The sequence below is a fragment of the Oratosquilla oratoria genome, chromosome 18 (assembly GCF_046742065.1).
Source record: "Oratosquilla oratoria isolate Oo_2021 chromosome 18, ASM4674206v1, whole genome shotgun sequence".
NCBI lineage: Eukaryota > Metazoa > Arthropoda > Malacostraca > Stomatopoda > Squillidae > Oratosquilla > Oratosquilla oratoria.
Window position 1 is genome coordinate 48,094,118 of NC_134794.1, and position 20,078 is coordinate 48,114,195.

The 20,078-nt window shown below is 41.7% G+C and overlaps 1 protein-coding gene across 12 annotated transcripts in view; it reads left to right on the forward strand.

Moving 5' to 3' along the window:
* Positions 1-20,078, forward strand: part of da (transcription factor daughterless) — a 197,070-nt gene that overhangs the window by 152,493 nt on the left and 24,499 nt on the right. For 5 of the 12 annotated variants that reach the window (XR_012967298.1, XM_076201923.1, XM_076201914.1 and 2 more), the window contains exons 2-10: positions 1,420-1,504; positions 9,066-9,208; positions 9,449-9,640; positions 10,524-10,694; positions 13,051-13,113; positions 13,705-13,927; positions 14,078-14,198; positions 14,494-14,538; positions 14,729-14,827. Coding sequence is in view for 11 of the 12 variants with exons in the window: in XM_076201923.1 (XP_076058038.1) it covers positions 1,420-1,504; positions 9,066-9,208; positions 9,449-9,640; positions 10,524-10,694; positions 13,051-13,113; positions 13,705-13,927; positions 14,078-14,198; positions 14,494-14,538; positions 14,729-14,827 (1,142 nt within the window). In the remaining variant the exon portion in view is untranslated. The remainder of the gene's footprint in view (positions 1-1,419; positions 1,505-9,065; positions 9,209-9,448; positions 9,641-10,523; positions 10,695-13,050; positions 13,114-13,704; positions 13,928-14,077; positions 14,199-14,493; positions 14,539-14,728; positions 14,828-20,078) is intronic. The other 7 variants (XM_076201916.1, XM_076201915.1, XM_076201921.1 and 4 more) reach the window with 4 other exon arrangements.

A 20,078-nucleotide genomic window follows, 5' to 3' on the forward strand; every position in this document is an offset into this window, starting at 1 on the left:
CACTCCCCCATCCCTCCTGTCCGTTTTCTCCCGTTTATCCCTGGGCACACCACCCTCCCTTATATATGTATGTATATATATATATATATATATATATATATATATATATATATATATATATATATATATATATGTTTGTGTGTGTGATGGCGTGCCATGTATCGCACGATTCTAGGGTTATCTTGTGCGGCGTTGCGTCGTAGGAACTTGCGAGGTGAGGCCTTTGTGCCCATTGTACTGTATGCTCGGTGGGTCGCGTAGGAAGGAACTCCGAAGTGGCGTCGAGTTGTCCCCAACGGGTTTTGAATTCATTCATATCTGTTACACGCCAGTATATTTGAAATGGCGATTTGTTATTATTTTTAATGTTGTCGTTATCATTAATATTATGATGTTTTATTTATTTATTATTATTTTAGAGTTAAGTTTTGTATGGAAATAACAATAAAGGTAAATGAAGGAATATAGATTCAGTTGTTTTGTATTGCTTTAAAGTTGGATGTTGCATGTTTACACTGATTCAAATTCGGTATTTCGGCCGCCATTTTTGTAACGGCTTTTTAGGCTCTTGAGATTAGTTTCCCATGGTGGGCTTCGTGAACAAGTTGGAAGAACTTAGGATTTTAATTAACAGTTAACTGCGTAGTTGTCGGTTGTGGAATTTCTTTAACCCCGTTTGTTACGATTAATGGATTGCAAGGGGGAAAGGAAGACGGGACGGTTAAGGACAGATCAGAAAGAAAGGAAGTGGCGAAGGCATGGGGGAGGGGCGGGGGTAGAATAGAAGAGGAAGGTAAAAGGAGATGAGAGGGTTGGTGGGGGTGGGGGGGCGATGGGAGGAGGGACGAGTGCAGAAAGGAAAATGAAGGTGAAGAATGGGTGGCTTTTTTTTATGTAAGGGGTCAGTCGCCATCTCTACTTTATCCGTTAACAGGGGGCATGGCCAGTACCGACCCAGCGAACTGTTTGGGCTTGATAACTGCGTTCATGTTCTCGCTATGGGTAAGTTCATGTTCGACGCATAGCCGCACTCGTTCTCCACAAGACCCAAAAGTCACTGTACCTCAACTCTTATTTGTTTATTCATTTACTTACTTTTATTTTCACAAATTCCCAGTGTTCTTATTTATCTCTATCTTTTCATGCCTCCCCAGTGCTCTTTTTTATATATGTTCCCGGGGTTCACTTAAAAGTTGCCAGTATTATGTATATGTACGTTAATCCTGGGTTATAGGTGCGCTCTGCGTGTATTGCAGTGAAGGAATTACTGTTAAGATTTTTCTCACAGCTTCGAGGTTGACGGGAATCTTGAGTGAAAAAAAATAATCGCCAAGCCTTTGTCAGAAAAAAAAAGTGAGCCACAGTCAATATTGAAGGATAGTAATTGTGGATTCTAACCTATTTTCCCTTTCTTTCCAGTACGGCACGGATGAGTTCAACCAGGACTCTCCCAGATACACATCGCCCAAACCCGGAGGACACTATGCAGACCACTATTTCATGGGTAAGTGCTTTTGAATTAAGTCCTTGTTTATTGTTGGCGACTGGCCTCGTTTTATGGACTGCAGGGGCCTATTGGATGACCTGTTGTGTATTTTGTTGAAACAAAATTAAGATTTGCCCGGTACGGAAAATGCCATAAAGAAAGAAGACTTAGTAGTAATATGCAGATGTTAAAATTGTAGTGGGCTTAGTGTTATCTACGAGGTGCTTACATGCATGATAAAATGTGTGTGTGTGTGTGTGTGTGTGTGTACGCGCGCGTCTACTTTATTTATCCCTCCACATCTTTTTCGTCCCACTCTTCCATCCTTCCTCCTTGTTCCTTCCTCATCCTCATTCTCTTAAATTCAAACCACCGTCACGACTACTTTAGCTATACTTTATTTAATATGTATATATATAATATATATATATATAATATAAAGAGAGCGAAAGAATTTAGTTTCTTCTGATGCACTGAGCTCGCGATCAGGCCTCCTCTGCCTATTGAGTCCTGTTGCCAGGACAGTGGTGGTGGTGGTGGTGGTGGTGTGTGGGTGGTATGGGGGTGGTATGGGGGGGGGGGCTGTCCTGAGCCAGTCCATGACAGATGTCACTGTGATTTCTGTGAGGCAATGTCCACTAATGACTTCCCACTTGTCAGGGTCGAGTTGAACCACCTGCCCTTAATCTTCACTCCTTAGTAGGAGTGGGATTGGATTCCGGGACTCCCTGGTAGCAGGGTGGGCTGGGGGTGGGTAGGGTTGTTGTTGCGTCCTGCGTGGTAACGACACAGACCTTCGAAGGAACTGTGTCTTGCAAGGGCTCGCCTTCCAAAGATGCAGATTTCCTCTGGCGATGATCATGACCGGATGGTGTCATGCGAGGAAGCTCACGTTCCTGTCTCACTGGGTGCAGGATATTGTATTCTGGATATTCGCTAGACAAGTCAAGTAGACACTAGCTTGGATTTATTTGTACTTCAACCGCGTTCTGTCTTCAAATTTAATCAATATTGGGTTGTTTGAATCAGGTTTGGTAGGCGACCCCCCCACACACACACGTACTATGTGCTCCAGTTATCACAGATTTTATATTCATGTATAGTTTGAGTTGTATCGCCTTCTGGCTACGACTAAGTATGCATTGGTATGAATTTATTTATTTTATTATTATTTTAACCAAATTGTATAGAGGAAAAGTAGCAACGTCTGTATGAACCTGCCTCATAATGTTCAATCATCATTCCAGTGTGTGTGTGTGTGTGTGTGTGTGTGTGCGCGCGCGCGCGCGCGTGCGTGCATGCGTACGCGCTCAACTCTGGCATGTTAGGTTTTGGAACAGACTACCCCCAGCCGAGTCGAAGATTTTAGTGGTATTGTTAGATCAAGACGATATAAGAGGATTTTAGCTTCGCCCATGTCAGCGAGCACGTCCTGGCGTTGGAACAAGCTCACCAAGACATCCGGGACAAGGTGCATGCTGATGACACAGGGCACATATTGTAGTCATGACTTTAAAAGCTGTAAAGGAGAGGACGTGCAATTGCATTTTGTAAATATTGCATCACAAGGGTAGAGTGAGCTAAGTAACCCTCTCGAATTAGAAATATATATATATAAATATATATATATATATATATATATATATATATATATATATATATATCACAACAAAGATATGTCGTAGCACATTTGTAAAATAATACTGATGACCCACTTTCGGAGAAGAATAAGCGAAGATATAGAAATCTGTATATTTCGATCACTTACTGTGATCACTTATCTGCTGAAGAGGATCACAGTAAGTGATCGAAATATACAGATCTCTATATCTTCGCTTATTCTTCTCCGAAAGTGGGTCATCAGTATTATATATATATATATATATATATATATATATATATATATATATATATATATATATATATGTGTGTGTGTGTGTGTGTGTGTATATCAAGGACATCACTGAATTTGAAATAGGGGGTCGCCGAATTAATGAAGCTGCTTTGCTGTGGATGTGTTGTGTCTTGCGACACTGCTTCTGACCCAGGGCACTGGACAGGATGCAGGGATGACCCGTCATCCAGGAGGTGCTAAGATGAGAGGGAGGGAGGGTGGAGGGGAGTGGAATATGTAGGGGGTGTAATGGGTTGGAGTGGTTTCTATGCCTTTTTCTTTTTGGCTACCCCCCCCTTGTAAGGGGAAAGCCTTTGGTATATGTATGTATTGTTAATCAATATAGTACGAATTTTCTAGAGCAGTGGCCGTAACTGTTTGCAAAGCTAATTTCTGTGGTTAAGTCCAAGTGGAAATGACATGCCACTTTAACGCAGCTCACTTGTTCTATAAGTATCTTTCCGCGCGTTTTGTAACATGTTCTAGGAACTTCGTTACCACATAGCTTGCCTCGGGTTCTTCATTTTTGTTGTTGTTGATCCTTCGCCTATCTCGGTCGTTGTCGTCACCGCAATGAGCCGTTTCGCTTGTGTAACCCCCCTCCACCTCATCATCATCACCATCGTCGTCGTTGTTGTCGTATTGGAACTTTCGCCCGTATTTGACATCGGGTATAGATGGACACGATGCTAACAAACGAAGATATATGTGCAACTCAGTGTAAAAGTGTGAATGTTATCTCTTAAAGGAACTGTTGTGATGCTGCCACGTATAAAAGAAAATTATATTAGAATAAATAAAGAATACGTACTTTGTCAGATGGTTCCCTGTATCCTCTGTATTCTGGTCTTCCAGTCTTAGGGTTATAACTGCCAGAAATTGAGTTCAGATCAAGTGGTATTGGTACGCATGAAAGATTTGTATGCTTCGTTGCCATGCAGTACCAAGGATTTTGAGCCTCGGTATATAATAAGGCAAGGGTTGTCGCAAGTAATGTGTTGTGATAGGACGAGCCAAGTTTGGGCATCGTGCAAGCACGAGGACAGATCGTCAGATTACGTTCGAATCTGGCGTAAGGTACCCATCCTTGACTATGCGGTACATTTTTGGTCTTCGTCTTATAGAATGGATATAAATTCACAAGATTCAGTACAGAGGAGAATGACCAAAATGATACATGGGCTCAGAATATTGCATTAGTTTACTCTTTCTGGAAAGATGCAAAGTGGGGGTGATCCAATGGAGGTGTTCAGGTGGATCAAGGGCTTTAACAAGAGGGATGTAAACAAAGTCATCATATTAAGACACCAGGGCAGGACTTGCAGTAATGGATTTTAATTGGACAATTTTAGATTTAAGAAGGAAATAGGAAAAAAAATTTTTACCAGTAGAGTGATCAACGAATGGAATAGACTTAGTAACCATGTAGTGAGCGTTGAAACTATCGGTTGTTTTAAGAAAAGGTTAGACAACTTGATGGATAGGGATAATAGGTGGTTATGGACATGGAACTGCGTAGTGTAGGCCTTACGGTCTCTTGCAGTCTCCTTCATTCTTATGCTCTTGTGAATCCACTTCAGTCTTTTCTAAGTCACGGAGAACGACGATAGCCGTTGCGAGTCGTTTGCAAAGTGGAAACTGCGCTTGGTAATGATTATAATATTCGTTCATTGTTAAGTCAGACGGGAGGTACACACATGTGCTAGCATGCCTAGATCCGCACTCTGAATTTTGTCAGGTTCAAGTCTACTTACCACAAGACAACTGGATTAGATAGGAATTTCTGGAAAGACGTAAAGATGAATCAATCAAAAGAAAGCCGGAATATTGGTAAAGATTAAAAACTGGTGGGAAGCTGCCGTCGCAATAAGGAACTGACCCCCCCACCCCTCATTGAAAATGAAAAGGACAACAGTAGATAAATATTGTGTTATGGGCGCATCGTAGTTGGAATAGGGAAGCTGGGATCTTAGTTTCCGCGTCGTGTGTGGGCCCTCGATCTTTGAAAGAGGACGAGCGCTTCCATCCCAACACCTTTTTCTCTCCAGATTGTCCAAAAGGGTAGAAACACGGGTAAACTACAGTCATTAACTTCCAGTACCTCTTGGGGGAAAATGGCCAATCCCCGCCACATCCTCGTGCTCTATGGGAGCGTGAAAGGGGCACGAGCGACCCATGGGCATCCATTGAACGAACCGAGCCTCCTGGCTAGTACAGTGGTATCGCGCTGGCCTCTTAATCACGGGGTCGGCAGAACGAGCCTAGCTCGGGTCCGTGAGCTTAATATGTTTACTGGGGGAGGTTTCTGGAGGGTGGGCACCACAGTGGGGTGTTGAGATTGCTCCGGGTGACGGTCGGGGCCCGCCGTGGCGGCCGTTCGAACCCTCGCCGCGGCGCAGAGGTTAGGAAAGGCATTCACTCTGAGCAATGACCTCCGACCGCTGTTCACCTCAGGACCGGAGGTGACTTGGGCATCTGTGTGTGTGTGTGTTGTGTGTGTGTGTATGTATGTATGAGAGAGAGAGAGAGAGATACACCGTCTCCTACGTTCATGTATGAACGAGGGTACCGGCCCCTCAGACCACGAGGGATAAATAGAAACAAGACAAGAAAGGAAAATCATGAACACTACTTTTGGTGTCAGTCATTTCATTATGGGTGATTTACTTGCATACCGTGTTTATGTTTGCACACCATCGGAGTCCCGACGTACACCAAAGTACAGACTGCCAACGGTACCAAGAATTTTGTTGAGTATTTGATACAATCGAAACAAATTTGCAACCCCCCTCTTGCGTAAATAAAATTGCTCAGTAGCCCAAAAACACCTCGGCAAAAGGGAGTGGGTGGGTTCGGTATCTGCAGAGTGAACTCTAAACTTCTAGAACACCCACCCGCCTGAATAAAATCGTCTGGCGGCAGGCGTTATAAACTTGCAATTCAAATACTGTGGAGGAGTGAAGAGCAACGGTGTTGGCTGGGGCAAGCCGCCGCCTTACTGGGGTCTGGTCCCGTCGGCCGCGTGGTCATGGCGAGCGACGAGCTGCCGGATTGGTCGCCCGCGTCCGCCTCCGCGGGTTTCCCAAGGACTCGGCCTTGCCTGGGACGCGACTTCAGGGCACCAGGGAAGCATCGGCCGTGCCTCCTCTTAATAAGAGAATTAAGAAACAGCTCGCAGAAAGGTAAATAGTGTTATGCTAGTAAGCAGATGCTAACCCACCCTCGTGTTGCGTTTTTGGGCCACTAGGCAGTTCACGCGAGAGGGGGTTGTAAGTTTGTCTTAACTGAATGAAATATTAAACAGTAGATGTAAAGAGTACCTCACTTTAGGGAAGAATGATCATAACATGAACCTTCCATCTGCAACACGTTACAGTGAAGGATATAAAAGGAAATTACTTGTTAAGTGGTTGCAGTTTGGCCTCGGTTATGTCATTTGCATGATCTTAATGGACATAACTTTCTTGGGTTAAAAGCTGCAATGAAGAGAAAATTGGTATTGATATTTATTTCAAAGGAATGTGAACGACACAAATCAGGAGTTTTGTACTTATTTGGAGATTTCGTGTAGGATTTTTGTACCCTGATTTGGTTGACTGCAGTCCAATGGCATTTTATGATAGTTGATAACTCGCGTAAGTATTGAAGAGCAAAGATGAAGTTGATTTGCGTGGGAGACGTACTGGCTGGTAGCCCTAACGAGAGTGCTCGACGACTGGGTTGTTAGGCCACGACAACATGAAATGGAGAAGAGTAGCTAATTTGTTTATGCTGGCGATAGCACATCATGAGGGATGGGGCTCTTGAGAGTTAGCTCCCATTCTGTGGGTTCGGGTGGTGGGAGGGGGCAGGCGGGAGGTGGTAGCAGTAGCGAGAATCAAACGTGTAAGTGAGGGTAGGAAGGACAGGCCCACGCTTAGCATGTATGCATACGTGCATACACATGAAAATGTATAATTTTTTGTCCATCAGTAGACATTTAAGGATAAGGAAACATGTTCCGTCTTTCTCATCGTGGTTTTGAGGGTTGACAAGTGTTCGTTATTAAAGGCTAGATTTGTACCTTCCATTGATGGGGAAGAAACTGATGTGTGTGTGTGTGTCTGTTTGTGGGTAACATGCGTGGGTTATATGGCAGCGAGTTCGTTGGATGGAAATGATAGGTGATAATGGACATGGAACTGCTTAGTGTAGGCCTCAAGGCCTCCTGCAGTCTCCTTCATTCTTATGCCTACTCACGGATACGGGAAACATGGCATCGTTGTAGTTTTCTGTTCTGTTTGAAATTGTTCTCATGCTGGTGGATGTGATGTATTCATATTTGTAAGCGACTTTGTGTGTACGTATATGTGAACGTGCGTGTGTGTGTACGCGTGTACACACACGAAAATGACTTGGGAGACGAGGAAGGGATGTAAGCTGTCAGCAAGAGGCCGTTCAGTCTGATCGTATAGACTGTAGGTGTCGTACTTGAGTGACACATAATCGGGAGATGTAAGAACAGTAAATCATGGTATTCTATAAATCATGCCAGTAGTTCTAAGACGAACTGGATCAGTAAAGCCAAGGCAGTTTGAAGGATAATGGAAGCATTGGTATTTGTTTTGTCAGCTTTATCAGTGGAATGCATCATAAACAGCAACGACCTTTGAATTTCCCCCACCGTAAATAAACTTCGAATACCATGTCTTTGGCATTGATATCGGTAACGACCTTCGAGTCATAATTACAAGGCTGCATTGATGAGGGCGAGGTTACATATTGGAGCAGTAGTGTTGGGATGGTAGCAGTAGCGGCAAACTGGCAACTGCGGCAGTAGTAGCAGCAGCAGCACTCCCGGGTCGTATCAGGTTACTCTCCATGACTTTGCCGGCGCCACATCCTCTCTCATCGTCATGGCGACGCTTTGCCTCGTCGTCGTCTTAGCAGACATGATTTGGCACCAGTTTACTCGGGGTTGGGGTTCTGGGGGACTCCTTTACCCCCGGGCCAAGTTTCGGCACCAGTTCGCGCTAGGATTGGGTTGCCAGTTTGTCTCCAGCGATGTTTCGCACAAGTTGGCGTGTGACCTTCGTGTGGCGCAAGTCGTCATGCTTGTACAAGCACTTTAGAACTGATGTCGGTCGAGCGGTTATGGTCGTGATTGATGTACCCCTGTGTATGGGTCCCGCTGGTTATCGTATTGCCTTTTATTAATTAATTTATTTATTTATTTTTATTATTGTATAGAGTGTACCATGGGTATACCTGGGATCACTTGCTGGAGCGTAGTCAATAACTATTATTCTCTGGGATCCCGTTTTCGCGTCAGGAGAGACGCGAACTTTGTAACCAACATTGGTAGTTCGTGGTGTTGTCTCCCACACCAGCAAGAATTGTGTGTGTGTGTGTGTGTGTGTGTGTGTGTGTGTGTGTGTGTGTGTGTGTGTGTGTGTGTGTGTGTGTGTAGAGGTGTGTGTGTGTGTTAGGAGTATGTGGCCATGCTTTATTTTAGATTGTGAACAATAACTCCCTTCAACTCTCAACAGAATAAAATAATTTTGCTCAAATCAGAATCAAATCTGTAGAACGAGTCGTCGCAACGAAGGGATTCAACCGTCATTTGTACTTTGGCGAATCGTGGTTTCTGGTGTACATTTATTTATATCCAATACTAAATGTTGACTTTTTTTCTTTCTTTTGCAGAAGGCGGAGGCGGGGGGAGTGAGATTTGGGGCGGCGCGGGGGGAACGGGGGGCGCGGTGGGGGGACCCTATAGTTCCTACTCTTCCATGATGGCGCCGCACCTCCAGTCCCCGTATTCAATGGGGCATCTTCAAGATCCCATGGTAAGTGGTGAAACACACACACACACACACACACACACACACACACACACACACACACACACACACACACACACACACACACACACACACACACACACACACACACACACACACAAAGTCGTGTACCTGTGTACTCACCAAACTATCTAATAGTGACAAAAATTGAAATTTTGAGGATCTCCAGCAGAATACAAATTGGTATAGGTTTCTATACATATATTTTTACCCGACCTGAAACAGGCATACGACATGTCCGGCCTTCCGCCCATGTCCACGATCCGGCCGGTCAGCGGAGTGGGCGCCAGTAGCACGACGGGCGCCGGTTCCGCGCCCACCTCCTCGCCCCTGTACACGCATTCGCCCGTGCCCAACCCCACCCAGTCCACCCACACCGCGCAGACCGGCGATACACTGGGCAAGGCCTTAGCTTCCGTAAGTATTCCATCCCGTGGCCCACATTTTAGCCAAAAATGATCACTCATTTATATATGCTGTAGAGTGTAGAATGTATTGTCATTCATGATTGGTACACCCCCGCCATTAATTTATGTTATCGTTTCAAACCTTGAGTAAACCAAAGCCTCGCCGGAGTTTATTAATAGGTTTATCATGAAATACCTGCATAGGTATTTTTAATACGTTTGCTGTCATTAAATGTGTATGAATGTACCTCTGTCGGGCAGAACCCGCGATTCATGTTTTTACACAAGTGTTCCCTGAACCGTGTCAGCCGTGGACCAGCGTTCTGCATCAGTGACGTCATGTTCACCTCACTACAACTCAGACTAGATCCTTTTCAAGAGTTTTATATGTGAATGTTATCAAAGAATTCTAAAGGTACAAAAATTGAGGATGAAATGATGGATGAGACTGTTTGGACCTATTTCTTGCCTTCCCCAAATTACGTGATTGAAAGGATGTATCGCAGTTATGGCCATATAATCAAGGAGGGGAGATGGAACCTGGAAGTGGGGAGGAGGCATGGAAACCGTTCAAGATTTTTATTAATTAAATGTTTCGACATAAGTATTGTCAGGACACAACACTTAATATTTGACTACTGCTTACTTGCTATATTATTTACCTTTGTGAGCGGGATCTTTCTATATCCAATAGAATTGCTTGGTGGTAGCCAGAAAGTGTGTAAGCTGTTACAACTAAAGTTAGACACCCCATCCTATCACGATAGGTCTACTGTACTGCAGGTATCCTGTTCAGATGGCTGAACGAAGATGCTCATTACAAACCACCAACAGAGCAGTTGAGTCAAGACCAAAGTTAAAGACAGATCGAGTCATGACCTTTTTCTCGCCAGATTTACCCGACGGACCAAACGTCGAGTAGCTACAGCAGTAACCCAGGCACGCCTGTCTCCGCCACCTCGCCGCCGCCCCTCGCCCCTGGGGCAAGTGGGGGAATGCCTCAGCAATGGCAGCCTGCCCCCAACACACCCACCTCGCCCCACTATGACCGTTCCCTCCCAATGGTAGGTTTCTGAGCTCATTACTTACTTATAGTTACCCATTCCATCCCAGCTTATGTATTTTCATAGCCAAACTTTTGTATAGTAGTATGACCTAGTAGGTGCTGTTACTATTATGATGTCTGTCAAACTGCTCCCATGTCCTATCAGTTTTCTTCATTCCATCAAACTGAACTTCATTCTCTTGATTTTTTTTTGCATTTTGATACAATACTGTAGGTTGAAAATGATGCATGTGCTGAACTGTAGAAATTGTAATGAATGTTGCCCCACTCAGAGAACATCCATGTGGTCACAACCTTTACCTGGTACATACAGTGTAACCCTTGTTGCTGTGGTAATGCATAAAAGATTATTGTGGTTGATGTCAGTGGTGGATCATTGTATCCAAGGTGAACTATGTGAAATGATAAAAGATTTGATTTGAGCTGATGTCAGACAATTATTTTGGTTTGGGGAGTGTCATCATAGTGAAGATGTGAAAGTTTGCTCATGATTAGTCAGTTCCTGGAATCTTTAGTAACTAATAACTGTTGCTCAAGTTTCACTAACTGGAAGCATGCATTCCCACAAGTAGCCAGCAGCAGTTCTTAAGCCCTCCCATAAATTTCTGTGGAAAGAAATTTTAGACTGTAGTTATCACTGTATGAGCATAGGTCTATTTATCACCAACTAGCAGGTGGAAGTGGAAGGTAGCAGTCACCAAATAGCTTTTATGTGAAGAAATTGAAGGGGGTGGGGGAGTTGATAGGTATTGGTTCTGGTCCAGAGAATGAATGCCACCTCCAGATGGAGGTGCGTGTTGATTTTTGAGGGTGGTTGACAGAGACTTTCTGACATCCATTTCACAGGATCACCACAGGCAGGTACTTCCTATGGGACCCTCATTGGTTTTCTCTCTTTCTCTCTCTCTCTCTTTTTCTCTCTCTCTCTTTTTCTCTCTCTCTCTCTCTTTTTCTCTCTCTCTTTTTTCTCTCTCTCTCTTTTTTCTCTCTCTCTTTTTTCTCTCTCTCTTTTTTCTCTCTCTCTTTTTTCTCTCTCTCTTTTTTCTCTCTCTCTTTTTTCTCTCTCTCTTTTTTCTCTCTCTCTTTTTTCTCTCTCTCTTTTTTCTCTCTCTCTTTTTTCTCTCTCTCTTTTTCTCTCTCTTTTTCTCTCTCTTTTTCTCTCTCTTTTTCTCTCTCTCTCTCTTTTTCTCTCTCTCTTTTTCTCTCTCTCTTTTTCTCTCTCTTTCTCTCTCTCTTTTTCTCTCTCTCTCTCTCTCTCTCTCTCTCTCTCTCTCTCTCTCTCTCTCTCCAATTCATTCTAATTCTCTCTGTCACGTTTGATTGTCACACATGCATTCAAAATACTCTGATTATAGAGCATCCCATATATTGTTCTTATTTTGTTTTGCAATCGTAATAGAAATATTTTATAATGCATAATTTGTTCCCTTCTACACATTATCATCTCATGGATCCTATTTAGGCCATCCAGCTTGCAAAATTCTGGATAAATGAAAGGTTTCCATGAATGATAGATAAATTGCTGTATCTTTGGTTATGGGTTGCACCATCATGTTGCTTGAAGGTTGTACCATAAGCAAATGCACAAATACTTTTAGTAGTTCATTTCTATAATTTCTACATCTTTGGCTTTGTATTGGTTACTCTCCCATGGTATGAGTGAAGCCTTGTTCCAGAATAATCCTGCATGAAATCTTGTTGGATTAGTTATTATGATTTATTATTATTATTTTTTATGTTTATATTAAGGGAATGAGAGCAATGCTTGCAAGTCTTGCTATAACTAGGGTTCAACCAAAATGAATGTTGATATGTTTTGTTCTTTTTTATATAGTTTGGTTCTTCAAAATCTGAAGGCAGTTCTTTTTTGCTTTCAAGCAATAGAATCATGTGAAATCTTTCTTTTTGCATACTAGTCAATGTGTTTTTATTTGATTTTTAATACTTTTTTCATGAATGCTTTTTCTCTGCTATATAGAAATGTGCAATAACTTTGTAGTAAAAATCATAGCAAAGAAATTTATTGTACTTCCATGAATGGAGAAAGGAACATGAAATTGGTTGTTGATGAAATACTTTATGGGATATTGGATGGTTTCCATATGGGGGAAGCATTATAGCGACTGGCCTAGACCAGCCATGTATCCATCAGCACCACTTGTGCTTGTTTTCCTTTTGCATAGCGCCAGAAGTTTGGAAAATAGTCTTATTTCAAGCGCACATACTATGAATAGCAGAGAAGATTGCATGTCATGAACTCACTCTTGTTTTCTGTTGCACCATTATTGCACTGTCGCATGCTGTCTCCATTTTATCCATTTTTTTTTCTTGTCTTATCTTTTGTTGCACTGTAGCCATCTATGCCAGAGGAGAAGTTAGCGTCTGCTATTGGCTACCTCCGAAACCAAAGTATTGAGGTAATATTGCATTTTGCACTGTTGCACGCTATCCTTACTCTTGCATGCTATCACTGCCTTAAGGGTTGCCAGATCAGCCATAGAACATCAAAGTTTTTCCAACAGAATAACACATTTCAAACTAAAGTATTGAAGAATTCTTCTACAAATGATGAACAACTTGAATTTTTTAAGGAACTAGTTACCCATGGGTGCTATTTTAATTTTTTTCTTGGTGTAATTAACCACTTAAGGGTGTCCCCTGGTTGAATGAACTTGCCATTAGCCAGAATTGAATTAATAGTGTATGACACCAGGCTGCATCCACCTCAATCTGGGGGATAGTATAAGGGTTGGTATTGAGTATAAGGGTTGGTATTAGGGGTAAAGGCATCTAGATGAGATTTGTGTGGTGTAGAGTAGGACATGATCATTACAGATATTACCAGATAAAGGGGGTTATTAGCTTGACATATTTCAAGGATCCTTTGAAGTGCATTTTTGTTATGTGGATATAGTTAAATTTGTCCAATATCCAGTTAAATGAAAAACGTGTATTGTTATCTGCAAGAAGATGCATATTTAGTAACCATATTTGGATTCACTCTTCAGGGCTCAAGAATTGATGAGCGGCTAGACGATGCTGTTCATGTTCTGCAACGCCACGCAGAAACCTCAGCTGCTGCAGGAGGAGCAGGGCACCCACACCTCCCTCCAGGTTCCTTGCCACCTTATACTGCTCTCGATAACCCACACCACCTAGGAGGACCTACAGGACCCACCTTCACGGCCCTAGGACCTCATCCACACGATATCAAAACCCTCCCAGGACCAGGTTAGAACAGTTGTATAGTACTCAGTGTGTGTATTGATAGGTATATAATTTTTTTTATATTATGGTGGAGCACCATTTGACTGTAATAAGAGTTTAGTGATAATCTGCAACAGTGCTTCCATTACTGATTAAAGTTGTTCTGTATTTTAGGTCTTCCAGAAAGTAAGGATAAGGTGGAAATAAAATCTGAAGAGCATTCCTCCTTACCCACCACCACAGTTGGTTCTACAACCGTCCCTACAAGCACCAAAGGCGCCAAACGTTCTCGCAGGTAGTGTCTAGAGCAATTGTTAGGTCGTGTGTGTTACGGCTTGCACAACCTTTCTGTTCCTTTTGTACTCTTCTGTCTACAATACTTGTGCCAACACCTTTCCTGTCCATAGTAATAGTTTCTGCACAGTTCTCATGTTTTAAACAAGTTAATGAGTTTCCAAATTTTTAATAAAGTCATAAGTGTGCACTTAATTGGTGGCAGTGAAATGAGTTATGTCATAGCTGCACCTTAGCTGAACTAGTGAATGCCAAATCCTGAGTTTTGCCTCTTTTTCTTCCTTTTGTCTGTGAAGAGAATGTCACCCTGCAATAAGGACAATGCTATCCTCTTCTAGCTTGTAAGTCATGTGTTTATTTTGTACTTCTAACCGGGGTTATGCATGTGTAGATAACAACTACTCACTTGGGTTAAAGAATGCATTGCATCTCTTATGTTTTGCTTTGAAACTGGGCTGTTGTGGTTTGATATATATGTGAAATATGATGAATATAAGTATAGGCTAGAAGAGCTAATTTATATTTGAGAAGAGCTTCCTTTGACCTCAGTGACGAGGATGAATCTATCGACCCTGAAACTAAAGCAGTTCGTGAAAAGGAGCGAAGGATGGCCAACAATGCCAGAGAAAGGTATGTTTTTTTTAATTAATTTATTTCTTTATTATTCTTTTTTTCCAATTAGAATGATGAATAGATTATTTATTAGTTATTAGACCATTTTTTGTGTGGAGTTTATTAGATATGTCATGTGATATTTGCATGTCTATAAGCTTAGATAGTACCTACTTTTATGTTAATGATCTAACATGACCCCAAAGTGCTAGTTGGCTCCCTTGTTGATGATAATGATTGTTGTCTCATGTTTCACTGACTGGAAATACACAGTTCCACAACAGCTGGTCCTCAGGCCCAACTATAGAATTCTTTGAGAAGAGACCTTAAATTGTTGTCTGTGAGACTTTCAATGTCACTAGCTAGTAGGAGTAAGAGGGGAACCAGTCATCAATTATGAGTTATGTGTGAAAAATGGAGGAAATGTGATCAAAGTCACTAGAGAGGTTATGGGCCCAGTCTGGAAACTGTGGCACCTTGGGAAGAGTGTTGACTGCTTTTGAAGACATCAGAGATGATTCTCTCCATCTATTTGGGAGGACCAGCAATAGCAGACACCCATTGTTGGTCATGTGTTCTCTTTTTGTGTCTGTAAATGTTAGTAGAAGTAGAAATTTTCCAGGTGAAGTTTGAAGAACAATGCCTTTTTCTTGGTGACATAATTTTCATAAAATGAAGATGTGTCTTGAACAACTATGTCATCACTGTATTTGGGTGGGGTGAGGGGCAAATTAGATAGTAATTGAGTTACTCTGAGCATGTGTGGACATGCAGAAAATTGACAAGGAAACAGATTTTTAAGGTCTGCTTAGAATTCACATCAGACAGAGAAACACAATAGATGTAGAAAATATGATCGACTATGTGATCAAGAATTGAAAGCTGAAGAGAGACAGAATATGACAATGTTTGAGAGTGACATATGTTGAATATTTATGTTCCTGTGACTAAAGTGTAAATGTCCAAAAGTCAAAATGTGAAGTGGGTAGAAGGAAAGTTGATAATAGAATAATCCATTGCCTCAGATCTCCCTTGCAAGCAACCTGCTGCCCCCCAATAAGTCTGGATTGAACCATCATGTTGGCCCATAAATCACTAAATTTTGTATAGTTGTCTAGGATATAGGGTAGCAATGAGTGTGTGGGAGGGGTAGGGCATGTCTTGGCTGGCTACCTTCTTTATAAGGGGGAAGAACCTTGAATAGTCTAGGATGTAACATGCTTTTTGTCTGTGGTGATTATGTCATGGGCATATAGTACCCGCTACCTTAGCATAAGCAGGCCAATATTACTCCTGCCACACCTCTTGGGTCTAAGATAGTGCAGTGAAACACAGTGCTTTCACAACAGGGCCAAACAGCCAGAGCTGGCTTAGCCTGACCATTTCACACTTTATTAAATTGGGAGAGGGGGATAGATAGATAAATTTATCAGGCTGTTATAAACTTGTAGTAGTAGAAGGGAAACAGTCACTGAGAAGGTTTAAATAGAGTTTAAGATGATAAAGGTCCCATGCTTGTTCTGTACCTCCTGATAAAGGTGGGGATGTTGAAGGGATTGGAAATGGACAACAAAAGATGATTATGATGTCCAACTTGCAGGTTCAGCATGTTTAGGCATAATGCCTTTTCAAGGAATGATAGTTTGCTACTTGGATTGTTATAGCATCTCTAAATACATATTGTATTTAGTAATTGTTGACCTAAGTTCACTGAAAGTCTTGCATAGATAAGTGGGGTGGGAGAATAGTCACCATATAATGAAGCAGTTTGGGTAAACCACTTTGGCAGATGGACACTGCTGTGTAGTTGCTGTGTCTTGCTGCTTTTGACCTGAGTAATATTTTGGGAGATGGTATGCTTTGACTTAGCCACCGTTTTTTAAGGGGAGGATGGTCATTTTGGTACTTGTATGTGACTATGAAGCTGTTGGTTTGCCTTTGGTGTCAGTTATGACACAGGAGTTATGTTGTGGTCTCAGAAGATCAAGAATGAAATTGACTGGGGAGAAGAGGGCCTTCAGTAAAATGTGAATGTCTGTTGAGCAGGGAAGGAAGAAGGCAAGAGTAAGTTGTGAATTGATGCAGTCTGAAGGGATTTCTCCTTGTCTTTTCTATTTCAATGTGTAGTGATGAGGAGGAAGAATTGCCATGCAAATGAAGAGGCTGGTCCTACTGTGGATGTGCTGTGTCTTGCTGCATTGCTTCAGATCCACAAGGAGCTAAAATAAAAGGGAAATAAATGGTTGATGGATGGGAGTGGGGTAGTTGGGGGTGGAGGCATGCCTTGGCTGGGTACCTCCCTCATAAGGGTGAAGAAGCCTCTTGATATTCAGATAGATTTTTGTGTGCAGCCAGTGGTGAACAGCAGTGAATATATGTTTGGTTTTGTGAGGTGGACTGGAGAATGGTTATGTCATCAGTTGCATTTTTTGTTGGTAATTTATAAGTAATAAATGGTGACTCCAGCTCTATCTGCATAGGTGAATGTCCTCTATATAATTTGTGGACTAATAGTGGGGACTTCCCAGACACTTCCAGGCTCCAGGCTAGCTAGAGCTCTGTAGGAACTGTACATTTGTGTGGTTGGAAGAGGGTGGTGGGATGGTCTTGTACATTGCACTGTAGTAATTTTCTGGGGTTTGATGCACCTGTAGGTGGATGATTTCTCCTGTAATGCAATGAGTGCTGTGGGTTTTTATTGGATGTCATATATTGTGTAGCTAAGTCAAGTTGAGACTTGGCTACTTCCCTCATAAGGGGGAAAAATTCTTTGGTATATAGATATATGTTTGCATGTCAGGGTAGTTACATCAAGTTGAAACTCCAGTCTCCACATGTAGGTGGTCTAGGGGTGTATGTAGCTCATGATTGCTTAGTGCCTTGTTCTTTGTGACTTGTAGTTTGAGATGTGCTGTATGAGAAATAGGTGTTGTCCATCCATGCATGGTGATGATGGTTAGCCTACAGTAGAAGTGGATTATGGCCATTGTATATATATTCCTCAGATATGTAGTGTGCTTACCCTTCCTCAAAACAAACATCATGGCTTTCCTTGGGTCACTTCCCAACAAAAGAACACTTACAACAATTACATACACAAAAACATAAACTACAAAAAGAGCAAATTGGCAACAGTACATAGAAAGAATAATTCTCTCTCTCTCTCTCTCTCTCTCTCTCTCTCTCTCTCTTATATATATATATATATATATATATATATATATAATATATGTTGTGGTGGCCAATCAGAGGGCTAACAAGAGAGAATTTCCAAGAGACTGTAGGAAAAATAATGACCTCAGTTACACATCTTATAAGAGAGAGAAAAATTCACAGAACAAGAAAAAATATGAGAGGATTTAACACACAAATTATTTGTTTTCCCTCTTCACAAGGAGTGAAAATGAAGAAAAAGAAATGGAAGTGGGATGGGTGAGAGTTGGGTTCATGACATGCAAATGAAGAGGCTGATAAAAGAGGGATAGAGGCCAACAACTAAAAAGACATCACAAAACAAACAAGTGGAAAGAGCATGGGAAAAATACAATACAGTAGATGGGAAAACAATAAATTTGGAGAACAATGAAAACCATTGAACCCCAATGAACCCATCCCCAACACATGAAGCAATTAGAACACCCTAACTGAAAATACTATCACCAAAACAACAGTGAAATATTACTAGGCTCTCATCCAAAACAAGTTTCAAGCTCACAGTTGTACAACTAAAGATGTGTTAAAAATTCAACTTGACACAGATACTGCCCCACCCCACCCCTATCCCTTCTCCAACAAAGATGTAGAAAAGCCTCTAAACAAAAGATAAAAACTCCCACATAGAAGGACCAGATAAGATCTCAATATCATCTAAAATATCTTGGCACAAATGCATTGATACTTTCAGCCACTTGTGGTGGTACAATGAAATTACAACAATTTGGAAAATAAGGGGAGTACCTAATGCCAGGAGGTAACTGTGGCTGAAGCTGTCACCTTTACCCTATGAGTTTGGACAGTTAGGGCAGGTTATAGTTACTGCTGGGATTTGGAGAAAAGTGTGCCTCTATTTGCAGCATCAGTGCACATCTGGAAAGGAGCTTGTACAATACCTCTCCCTTCCCTGCTCAACAGACATTCCCCTTCAGCTCATTTATCCATCTCATTCTTGGTCTTCCCCACAAGTTTATTCCATCCACCTCTACCTTCTACACACATTTTGCTTGTCTTTACTCATTTTTTCAGTATGCTCAAATCATCCCTATTTGCCAGCTCTCCATCTCTGTGCTCCTCACCTCATTCCTCATTCTGTTTATCCTTATAACTCCCAATTTACTCAGCTGATTCACTAAATTGAAATCTACAACCTTGATATTGTCCCCATTATTTTGTAGTTTCAAACATATTTTTGATTTCAAACTGAAATTCCTTCTTGCTATCCTTAATTTTCATGAGACTTATTTTCTTATTCAAAATTAGTTTATTTGTCTCAACTCTGAAACTGAATTTAGTGATGCAATCTATCATTCTGTGGTCACTACCAAGATTTACTTGTATAACCATAACATTGATGATGCTATTGCTCTTATCCAATATGAAGTTGATTTTGTTCTTTCATGTTTGTTTTGTGAGAAATTCTTCATAATTTTCTTGTTCTAGTTCTCTGCACAGCTGACCAACATCTTGCCACTGTCATTTCTCTCAGCTACTCCAGACTAATGCATGGTTGACCTCCCATGTTTCCCATTATAGCATTGAAGTCACCAACACATACACAAGTACTTTAGCTAAAATATGTGGAAAAAGTCATCAAAAGTAGATGGATAAACATCCGGAAGAGAACAATATACTAAATCCTAAACAATTTGGTTTTAGACAGGGAAGATCATGTGCCACAAACTTGATTTGTTTTTATTCAAGGTTAATAGATATAATGCAAGAAAGAGACCTGTGGGGCAGACTGTGCCTTCCTGGATTTCAAAAGGTGTTTGATAAAGTACCATGAAAAAAACTATTAAGAAAACTCAAAACAGGAGGTGTACACGGAAAATTACTTTAATGGATGGAAGATTTCTTGCATGGGAGAAAAATGAGTGGTGCTTAGGGATAAAAACTCGATCTGGTAAAAAAATGTAAGTGGAGTCCCACAGGGTTCAGTGTTGGCTCTGATAATGTTTGTCATATATATAAATGACATCTTTGCAAACTGCACAAAACTACTAAAGAAAGTAAGTACAGAAAAAGACTGTGAATCACTACAGAGAGACCTGGA